The sequence below is a fragment of the Leucopleurus acutus genome (assembly GCF_964270905.1).
Source record: "Leucopleurus acutus genome assembly, chromosome: 2".
Taxonomy (NCBI): domain Eukaryota; kingdom Metazoa; phylum Chordata; class Mammalia; order Artiodactyla; family Delphinidae; genus Leucopleurus; species Leucopleurus acutus.
This window is the reverse complement of record NC_139143.1, coordinates 95,311,299-95,322,771: the sequence shown is the minus strand read 5'-3', so window position 1 is coordinate 95,322,771 and position 11,473 is coordinate 95,311,299. Positions and strand designations below refer to the sequence as shown.

The 11,473-nt window shown below is 41.3% G+C and overlaps 1 protein-coding gene across 1 annotated transcript; it reads left to right on the top strand.

Annotated features, from left to right (window-relative positions):
* Positions 1-422: 422 nt before the first annotated feature.
* On the top strand, positions 423-10,480 carry DDX20 (DEAD-box helicase 20). Its single transcript, XM_082832732.1, has 11 exons — positions 423-725; positions 1,469-1,563; positions 2,351-2,519; positions 3,115-3,229; positions 3,354-3,496; positions 3,628-3,766; positions 4,068-4,126; positions 5,238-5,320; positions 5,673-5,778; positions 5,914-6,015; positions 8,867-10,480. The coding sequence occupies exons 1-11, from the start codon at positions 425-427 to the stop codon at positions 10,027-10,029; spliced, it is 2,475 nt and encodes an 824-aa protein (XP_082688858.1). The 5' UTR covers positions 423-424; the 3' UTR covers positions 10,030-10,480.
* Positions 10,481-11,473: the final 993 nt, after the last annotated feature.

Sequence of the window (11,473 nt, the reverse complement as noted above, 5' to 3'; positions counted from 1 at the left end):
AGTTGGGGCGGGACACGGCGGGGAGCCGGAGGAGTTGACCGCCTAGCCGAAGCCCGTAGGCTGGGAGCGTGACGCACTGGGCTCTTCACAAAGGCAGCATTGTGAGGTCAGCAACGCGGGCGCAGGGCGGGGCAGTGCTCCCACCGTGAGCGCGCGGCGCCCTCTGTAGGCCGCAGGCGGCGACACACCGGTAGCCTCAGCTTTCCTCCCCTCCCTTTTCCCGCCTTCCTCAGGCCACGTTTTTTTGTTGTTATAGCTGTTTCCGAGTCTTTCTAAGCCTCCGACTTCCGTCCCTTACCCCTCCTCTTCGAGGCCGGGAGTGTCAGTGTCTTCGCAGGAAGACTGCCAATAAAGTTTTTCCTCTTCTTGTTCTCAGGTTCCACGCCTCGCCCCAAGTACCGCGAGATTCGGCTGCGCGGCTAGCATGGCGGCGGCTTTTGAAGGCTCGGCGGCCTTAAAGAGCGTGGAGAGCACTATGCCGGCGGAGCGCGTGGCTGCGCAGTTCGCGGCCCCGGAGCCAGCCCCCCGGCCAGTGCGGAGTCTGCGGACGGCTCATGACATCAACAGTCCGCGGACCCGCACCGGGGACGTGCTGCTGGCGGAGCCGGGGGACTTCGAGTCGCTGCTGCTGTCGCGGCCGGTGGTGGAGGGGCTGCGGGCGGTTGGCTTCGAGCGGCCGTCGCCCGTGCAGCTCAAGGCCATACCGCTGGGGCGGTGCGGACTTGGTGAGGGCTGGGGCCCTGGAGGGGCCGGGAGGGCCGCAGGAGGGGGCGGCGGCGGCGGCGGCGGCCAAGCCCGTGGCGAGGGCCGGGAAGGGCCCAGAGCGGCCGTCTTGCAGGGCTCGGCCCGGGGCAAGACGCCAAACGCACGCGAGCCTCAGTTTCCTCCTCTGTCAAACGGAGGCGCAGTATTGAATTTGGAGATAGTTGAGGTCCATTCCACGCTGTCAAGTGGTTCTACGTTTGGGAATATAAACGGCAGGAAAGGTCTCAGATGAGATCAGCCTGGATTAGGGTAGGCCCTAAATCTAGTGACAAGAGTCCTTATAAGAGCAGGGAGAAAGGCAGAGAAGAAAGCCATGTGAAAATGGAGGCAGAGATTGGAATTACACAACTCCAAGCCAAGAAATGTCTCAGCCGTCAGAAGCTGGAAGAGACAGGAAGGATTGTACCATAGAGCCTTAGGAGGGAATGTGGCCCGGCTGATACCTTGATTTCGTATTTCTGGCCTCCAAAACTTTGAGAAAATAAATTTCTGCTTTCTAAGCCAAAAAAAGAAGAGAAACGGTGGAGGTTCAGGGAGGAGGCCTGTTTCTGGATATGGCCACATGCTTGTTTTAGAGTTAACTTAAAAACGGAGGTGGTTAAGGATGTGATCTCTGGAGACCTGTCTAGTTCTGGAATTTCATGTTGGTACCTAAGCTTCTTCAGTCAGTCCTGGCTAATGATAATTTTTTTTTCCTCTTCAGATTTAATTGTTCAAGCTAAGTCTGGCACTGGGAAAACCTGTGTATTCTCCACCATTGCTTTGGACTCTCTTGTTCTTGAAAACCTAAGTACCCAGGTGAGTTTAGCTCAGAGGACCCAAGGAGGGTATGTTATGTGGATTTCCTACAGGTCAGATGAAATACCAGTAGCTCCTCAGAGGTAGAAGTGAATGATTGTGTTAAGACATATGAAAAGTATACAAGTAAAGTAGATACTTAGGCTGATGAGTGGTGTTGGTGTGGTTAGTGACCAAATACACATTATTAGTGTTAGAAGTTTAGAGATTTCTGTTATTACTGCGTGTTAAATAAAATAAGTCTGCCATGTGTGTCAATTTTGTCGTTACTTGAGAATACAGATAGGGATTCTTTATTCTTTTATTTGCTCACTAGATTGTGGTGAGGTTTAGCATTTGACCTGATTCGTGGTAATGAGGTGTTTGGCTGTGGTAGGTAACTGCATGTGGTTCTTACAGTGAATGTATTATACTGATCTCCCACCTTCTGGGTTCTCTCAGAGTAGGGTCTAAGAGGGCCTTACCCAAATTAACAGGAGATTTGGATTTGGAGATAATTTCTTCAGCAAAGATTTGTTGAGCCCATGTTATGTATAAACAGTATGCCAGGCATTGGGGATATAAAGATGAATCAGGTATGACCCTCATAGTCTTACTTTGTGGTTTAGTAGTTACAGCAGGCTGTATTTCAAGTTCTCAGTCATGTATATCTGATGATGACTCTTCAACAGTGTTTTTTAACCCAGATATGAGTATCTGGGTTAAAAAACACTGTAAAGCTTTTTGAGTCCTGCCTTATGTATTTATTCTACCGACTTGTTAAAGGTATATTTTATGTTTTTTTTAGATTTTGATCTTGGCTCCTACAAGAGAAATTGCTGTACAGATACATTCTGTTATCACAGCCATTGGAATAAAAATGGAAGGCTTAGAGTGTCATGTGTTTATCGGAGGGACTCCATTATCACAAGACAAAACCAGACTTAAAAAGTGTCATATTGCTGTTGGTTCTCCTGGTAAGATATCAATGCTTGTTAATAACTGGGGCTTTTAAGTAACTGAACACTTCTGTATAGCAATAAGAATATGGCAATCTTTGATAATTATGGTAATTATTTTGAGGATTAAAAATGAAGAGCATTAGATTAGTGACATATAAACACATGACTGGATTACCAACAGGATTTATGAAATTTCTGTTTCTAAGGATGTTTAAGAACAAGTATGGGATAGGCTTCTGAGCAGAAGAGGAATGAGATGATTTCAGAAAGCCCTTCTAAGCCATGGATTGGGATTATTCTTTGCTTCAGTATTAGTCCTTCGGTCATGAGTCACTCAGAATCAAAATCTAGCATTCAGTGCCTTACAAGTCTTTTGACAGGAAGTGTTTATTTTCCATACGTATTGGTGATGAAATGTGAGGGAAAAAATAATGGATTTAGGGAAGATCAGAACTCAGGATTTCTAATTTGTGGTTTAGTGTGTAAAGAATAATGAGGGTTGGGTCAGGAAAGTTAGCAATTCAACCTGTAAGTAGAATAACAACATTGGCTGAAATTTGCACGGATTTGGTGCATATGAATATTTGAATATTTTTTTTCTGGACTTTAGGCAGAATTAAACAACTGATAGAACTTGACTACTTGAATCCAGGCAGTATACGTCTCTTTATTCTTGATGAAGCAGATAAGCTTTTAGAAGAAGGCAGCTTCCAGGAGCAAATAAAGTAAGAAAAATAACTAACTTGACTATTGAAATGGTGCCCCAAAGTATCTATCTTTTGCTTTTCTAGGTGGTGATTATCATCTGAATAGTTTCCATGGTGTGTGTGTTTTTCTTTTATTTTGCAGTTGGATTTATTCTTCCTTGCCTGCCAGTAAGCAGATGTTGGCAGTGTCAGCTACTTACCCTGAATTTTTGGCTAATGCTTTGACAAAGTACATGAGAGAGCCCACTTTTGTAAGACTAAACTCCAGTGATCCGAGTCTCATAGGTGTGTACAGATACTGGATATTTAGTGGGTTGGTTTGTGATATTCTGGAGCTTTCCTTTGCTAAGTTGGCTTTTGCGTTCATATTTGCTATAGAAAATATGTTCATTTTAACAGAAGACTCTTCTTTGTAGGTTTGAAGCAGTACTACAAAGTTGTCAGTTCATACCCTTTGGCCCATAAGATTTTTGAGGAAAAGACTCAGCATTTACAAGAATTGTTCAGCAAAATTCCATTTAATCAGGCCTTAGTCTTTTCTAATTTACACAGCAGGTAATGTACCTTAAAAAGTCATCTGGGGGGCTTCCCTGGTGGCGCAGTGGTTGGGAGTCCGCCTGCCGATGCAGGGGACACGGGTTCGTGCCCCGATCCGGGAAGATCCCACATGCCGCGGAGCAGCTAGGCCTGTGAGCCACGGCCGCTGAGCCTGCGCGTCCGGAGCCTGTGCTTCGCAATGGGAGAGGCCCGCGTACCGCAAAAAAAAAAAAAAAGTCATCTGGGGAACTTGTGAAATAAAAGGATAGGTGTGGGGCAGTATTTGTAAAATTATAACCCTCTGTGTTATTTTTCATAGAGCACAACACTTGGCTGATATCCTTTCTTCTAAAGGCTTTCCTGCAGAGTGCATTTCAGGTAAGTTCATCTCTTAACTTTAATCTTTGTTTAGTATCCTGACTTGAAGCTTCTCCAAAGTCAGGAGGAAGAGATACCACTTCCTGACTTGTCTTGTGAGTGTGAGGTTAGACTGAGTCTTCAGAGTAAAAGGAATTTCAGGTTTATTTTTCACTGGGATTTGTCTCTTTAAGAAGTAACATGGTATGTACTAAAAAACTAGAAAACTGGAGTTATAGCCACAAAGAACGTAATAACTTTACAAAATAGAGTCTGTCTTTGTTATCTTAAGATAAACATTGTAAAAAATACAAAGAATTGCTAACTAAATTGACTTTTACAGTCTTGTGGAAGGCAAAACTGATTCATTTTTGACACAAAGCTAAATTATTACTGTTGACCTAGGAGTGAAAGATTTAAAGGAATTTTTGATAAGTGAGATCCTTTTTAGAGTTTTGATTGCTATCTCAGCTTAGTTTTTAACCTGTTAGCATAAGCTCATTTAGTCGTGGTATATTATGAGATACTGGGGAGATTGTTTTCTGATGGACCAGTATTTGGATGATAGATCACACTTCAACACCAACTTGGTAAACAGCTGGTTAAATCAATATTATTTTCCTAAGAATTGTTAAACCTCATATGGCACTTTGTAGATATAATGTTATATCTGCAGGCATAGCCTAGTCACCATTTAAAATTGAATTTCTAGTTGATTGCCTAACCATATTTTAGAAGATTCTGACTTTAGGTTTTTGTTTCTGACGTTAGTTCTTAACCTAGATTTGCATATAAGGACAGAATTAACTTTGGTTGTTAAAGTGTTAAGACTGGCAATTATGATTTCTGATTTTTCTGGATTTGATAAATGTATGTTCACTTGTTTTGGGTTTTTTTGCGGTATGTGGGCCTCTCACTGCTGTGGCCTCTCCCGTTGCGGAGCACAGGCTCCGGCCGCGCAGGCTTAGGGGCTGTGGCTCATGGGCCCAGCCGCTCTGCGGCATGTCGGATCTTCCCGGACCAGGGCACGAACCCGTGTCCTCTGCATCGGCAGGCGGACTCTCAACCACTGCGCCACCAGGGAAGCCCTGTTCACTTGTTTTTATATGACTTTCTTTCTGGGTCTTTTTAGGCAACATGAATCAGAATCAGCGTCTTGATGCTATGGCTAAACTGAAGCAGTTTCATTGCAGAGTCCTCGTTTCCACAGATTTGGTAAATTTCCTGTTCAGTTTGGGTGATTAATCCATCTGGACATATGTTCTGTTATCAAATGTACAGATTTCATCTATTATTTTGGGCGGGTGTATCTGACAAGAATACCAGAAGATAATTGTCTTTCCAGTGCTGGGGAATATGATTTCTTCCTAAAAATGTCTTCTGTATTTTTATCTTTATTGTTGAAATTAGTCATTAGAAATGAATTTTCTTTTCCTTTGCTCCTAAATATCCTCCTTGCTCTTAAATATCCTCCTATTCTTAATTGGGCTCTTGGTTATACTGAATAATATAGTGTGCCATGCAATGGCTAATGCACACAAACAACTGTTCTCTTCTTCAATTCAAGACTTCCCGTGGAATTGATGCTGAGAACGTGAATCTGGTTGTAAACCTGGATGTTCCATTGAATTGGGAGACATATATGCATCGGATTGGCAGAGCTGGCCGTTTTGGTAAAAAAAAAAGAAAAGAAAAGAAAAAAGTTTGGGTGCTTTCTTTAAGGGGAGGAAGCTATAATGTGACAGGTGGACTTGAAGTGTCATTTATGTGAAAATGATTTACTACTTGACATTCCTTCTGTGCTTTAGGTACTTTGGGACTGACAGTGACCTACTGCTGTAGGGGAGAAGAAGAAAATATGATGATGAAAATTGCCCAGAAATGTAAGATCAATCTTCAGCCTTTACCAGGTATATTTTGTCTGTTTCATTTTGCTGTCAAAATAATAATGATAGGCCTAATAAAAATAATAGCTAACATAGAGTACTTATGATGTGTTGGATACTGTTCTAAGTATATATGTTAACTCATTTAATTCACACCACAATTACGTGAGGTATGTGCTATTATTATCTACCTTTTGTAGATGAGGATATTGAGGCATAGAGAGGTTAAATATTTGTCTAAGGTCTTACAGCTAATAAGTAACAGGGAGAAGATTGCAAGCTAACTAATGACACATGAAAAATGAAAAATATTTTCCTACTGTATTAACTCCATATTTTACTTTGTAGCCCTGCAATTTGGTTTTATTCTTTTATATCAAGAGATGTATTTTACCTCTTATGTTGCTATGAAGGTAATTCTTGCCATACTCCCCTTTGTCACCATGGGGAAGGAATAGTATCTTTAATTTGGACACTGTTCTGAAAATGTTGAAGTGTTTTCTTTTGATTTTAATGAATCATTTATCAAGCTGCTTTTTTTTAAAAATTAATTTATTTATTTTTGGCTGTGTTGGGTCTTTGTTGGGTCGTCGTTGCTGCATGCGGGCTTTCTCTAGTTGCGGCGAGCTGGGGCTACTCTTTGTTGTGGTGCGCAGGCCTCTCATTGCAGTGGCTTCTCTTGTTATGGAACACGGGCTCTAGGCACGCGGGCTTCAGTAGTTGTGACACGTGGGCTCAGTAGTTGTGCCTCCTGGAAGTCCCCACCCAGTTTTTTAGGATTTCTAAAAAAGTTTTCAAGAGATCATTAATAGTTTCAAACATGCATTGTTTCCAAGACAGCAGTTTTAAAAAGCAGCTTGGGGCTTCCCTGGTGGCGCACTGGTTAGGAATCCACCTGCCTGTGCAGGGGACATGGGTTCGATCCCTGGTCCGGGAAGATCCCACATGCTGCAGAGCAACTAAGCCCATGCACCACAACTAATGAGCCTGCGCTCTAGAGCCCATGAGCAATGCAGTCAATCGATAGAGCCCAATGCAATCAGTGAATCGATCAATCAATACACAAACAAACAAACTTACTAAAAAAAAACCAAACTCCTGGGTGGAAATATGGTTTATTTGCTATACAACTGACCCTTGAACAACAATGGGGGTGGTTAGAGGCGCTGAGCCTCCATGCAGCATAAATCCCTGTATAGCTTATAGTCAGCCCTCCATATCTGCCTTTCCACATCCACTGATTCAGCCAACAGCTGATTGTGTAGTACTATTGTACGTATTGGAAAAAATCTGCGTATAAGTGGACCTGCGCAGTTCATACCTGCAGTTCAAACCCGTGTTATTCAAAGGTCAACTGTATATGTTAATGTATGCATGTTAGTGTGTGTATATATATACGTTGTATAGATACATAAATGTATACTTATATAGTGTATAATGACCTTCTAGAAGATGGACTATGTAGTTATTGAATAAATATAACAATGAATATTTTACCAATTTATATTAACTTCTTTAGTGATTTTTACAAAGCTAGATGAAACACAGGTTTGGGAGTACTGTGAATTTTAGTAGTTTTGGCTTTGTGATAACTCATTTTCACACATTTTTTAAATTGCTCTAAGCTTATGTCCTGATTTACAAAATATTTGTTTTTAGAGTAGATGGTCTTTAGGTTCTGTGTCAGTTCTAAGACTATATTTTGTTAATTCTCTCTATGTATAAGTCTATTGGTGATCTTTATAGTTATAAATAATGGAAAAAGTAAATTGAAAATTGGTACAAGAGAGTTAGGACTTGTGGTAGGACTCAGTATCATAACATCTAGTGATAAAAATAAGATTTGTCTTTGGTTACCAGAAAGTGACATATTTGGATCTTTATGAAAAGTTAACAGAGCCCCGAAATGATGAGAAAATGATATTTATAGTGTTAGATCTATACTGGACTAGGCACTTGTGTGACAACAGACTGTTCGGGTGAGTTGCCTGGAGCAGGATTAGGAGGGAATTGGCCTGAATGATAGGTCTCCGCAAGCAAGGGATGGCACCTTAGTAGGAATCCATGTTTAGTTAGAGGGTCTGTTCAGTGAAGGATCAAGAGCCCCAGCTGAAGAATCCAGATCTGAGGGAATGAGTAGTGGGTGCACATACATGGAACACCACTAGCAGCAACAGACAGGTGAGGTCTTTGTAAAGCAGGGCCTCTGTGTACTTAATCTGCCTAAGATGAAAATTGGTCACACTTTGGAAAGATCTGAGTGCAGGTGGAAGCAAATTGTCATGCCTGGATGGGATAGGAAATTTATAGAGTTAGAGCCAGCAAATTTTTTTAAACTTACAAGTGCCATTGGTACCACAGATCTTTTCACAGTCATCTGGCTTTTTTCCCCGTGGAGGTTTTTTTCCTCCACCGTTGAGGGCAGTGATTTCTCCCTCGTAGAATATAGGGTGGCAGATTTACTTGGGTACGGGGTTGCAGTTGTAATATTTCCCAGTTGGTAAGCTTTGGGGAGCACAATCCATTTTCTAATATCTTGTTTTGCTGTTATCAGTAGTGAGATAATGGGGAGGAGTTGGGGAGAGGGAGACGAGGAAGGATGGGAGAATCGCTGTAGAGGCATACCTCGCTCCTAGAATAAGCTCTTTTCGAGTGAGGGGGTATGGGATGGGTCTTTTATATTTTTGGGCAAATTTCTTTACTGCAAGTTTTGCTTAGGTCTTTTAAAATCTAATATATTAAGCTTCTTAGTATAGTGTTAGTATATTTTGTTTCTTAATCTTATTTGACCGTGGAAAGCTTTATTAATCCATTCAGAAAATGCTGGTCTAGAACAGCTCGAGAATTTAATACTTTTTTTATTCCTTTTACGTAGATCCTATTCCTCCTGGTCTGATGGAAGAATGTTTGGATTGGGATGTGGAGGTTGAAGCTGCCATGCATACATATGGCTTAGCAAGTATACCTACACAGACCCTAAAACAAATTCAAAAAATAGAGAGCACCTTTCAAACTCAGAAAGCTCATGGTAACCACATGGCTTCATCTAGAAATACTTCTGTATCTGCACTATCAGTCAAATCAAAAAATAATACCAAACAAAAGCTTCCTGTGAAAAGCCACTCAGAGTGTGGAATTGTAGAAAAAGCCATGTCACCAAAAGAACTGGGCTGTGCCGTACAATTGGAAGAGCAAATGAAGAATTCTATTCAGACCTCTGTTGAAAACTCTACTAACAGTCAGCACCAAGTCAAAGAAGCTTCTGTGTCACTCCCCAAAATTCCTTGTCTGTCTTCCTTTAAAACCCATCTGCCATGTACTTTGACTTTTGCAGAATTGATGGAGGATTACGAACACTATATTAAAGAGGGGTTAGAGAAACCTGTGGAAGTCATCAGACACTACACAGGTCCTGGGGATCAGACTGTGAATCCTCAAAATGGTTTTGTGAGAAATAGAATTACTGAAGAGAGAGTGCAGATATTGGCAAGTAGTAGCCAATCTGGAGACTCTGAGAGTGACAGTGATTCTTACAGTTCAAGGAGTTCTTCCCAGAGCAAAGGAAGTAAGTCATACTTGGAAGGTTCTTCTGATACTCAGCTGAAAGACTTGGAATCTATTCCTGTGGGTGGCCATATCTCTTTGGAACAGCCTCTGAATGGAAATGACACCCCTCATCTAGTAGAGTATCAAGAATCACCTGAAATCAAAATAAAGACAAGGCATAAAGAGGGAGCTAACCATAACCAGAGAGCTAAGCAGAGCCAGAGAAGCCTTCCCAGGCGGTCTTCCTATCGATTGCAGGCAGAACCCCAGGAAGATGGTTGGTATGACCGCCATAGGGAAACACATCCGAGTTTTTCTGACACCTATCAGGACTATGAGGGGTACTGGAGAGCTTACTACAGGGCATGGCAGGAATACTATGCTTCTGCTTCTCAGTCGTATTATTGGAACGCTCAGAGGCATCCAAGCTGGATGGCAGCCTATCACATGAATACCGTTTATCTACAAGAAATGATGCGTGGCAACCAGTGATTATAGGCTGTACGTCGTGCCATCTGGGGATATCAACAAGTGATACCTTTGGATTGCCATCCTTGACCTGTAGTAGAGTGGCATATAGTGGCATTTTTGAGCAACTGGAGAAGTTTTGAGGCTTTCCACTGGGACACATCTAGTTTTCAGATTGTTTTGACCTAAATCAACCTGATTCAGGTCAGATGAATTATCTTCTTTAAAGAAACTTCCTGGATGAGATTCTTGAAAGAAAATTTGGGGGACATAGAGCTAAAGGTCCCAGGGTGCCATTTTCTAGAAGCTGTTCCAAAAAGAAACACTTAAAAAGACTTACATACCACTGCTTGCTTAAAAGAAATAAAAACAGTTGAGATTTGAAAAATAATGCTAGTTTATGCTGTGGAGTTCTTTCCAAAAGTCTTGGGCTACATTTCCATAGAGGTGTGTTCTTGTAGAAATTTGTAGCATGGTAGAACAGAAAGCCCCCTCTCCTTTTAGGTTTAGGCAGGAAGGAATAAACATTGCTTGACTTTCCTGAAGGTCCTTGTTTGCTTCCAGTAAAAATATTTATTACCAGTAAAAGTAGAAACTTAGCCAAGTGTGTTGACATGTTTATTGTTCATCTTTTGAATATCTTTTGTCTTTATAATTGTGGAAGCTGTGGTTGATGTGCATTAAATAGCTAAGGATCATCAGTAGTGGCTGTCTTGTTTTTGTTCCTCAGGAAAAGGAGCAGCTCTTAATCTTTGTTGATTTTTGGATCCTTTTATGAATCTGATGAAAGCTATAGATTTGTCCCAGAAAATTTCTCATTCTATAAACAAGAATTGTGTATGTAATTTCAAAGGGTTCATAGACCCTTTGAAGCCCATCTGTGGAACCCAGGTTAAGAACTGCTGTACTCTGCTGGTAGGCTAAGGGAAGTTTCTAGCATTTTTCTGAGATGCTGTATGTGTAAATTATGATTTAGATAAATGTAATTGGAAGTTACATATTCTTTCATTTCTTCTCTGTAGCAGTTCTTTTATGAATATACGATTGGTTCCCAAACTTCTCTGTGAACGGATTTGTGGTGAGAGAACCGAGTATGAATAGAGATATGTATTTACTTTTTAAAAGTGATGGGAAGCTCTCCTTTCCTGTGTGCATACTTGTCTAGGCAATATAAACACTTTCCCCCACGGCTGTCAGCAAACATCCACAGCCATTGTCATTTACTGTCTGACACTCACATAACACAGCCCTAAACTGTTTAACTTAGATTCCTGTCATTTGGGTTGGGCAATGATATGCTTTATTTATATGTATCAGTACTGTACATGTATTGCCAAGTTAGAGTGAATTAATTAACACTGTAAATATTAAATCCATAATTAGGACCAGAATGTCATTAAAAAGACTTTAATTACATGTTTAAATAAGATCTTGTCACTGCTATATAATTGAACTTTCCTCTTTTTTT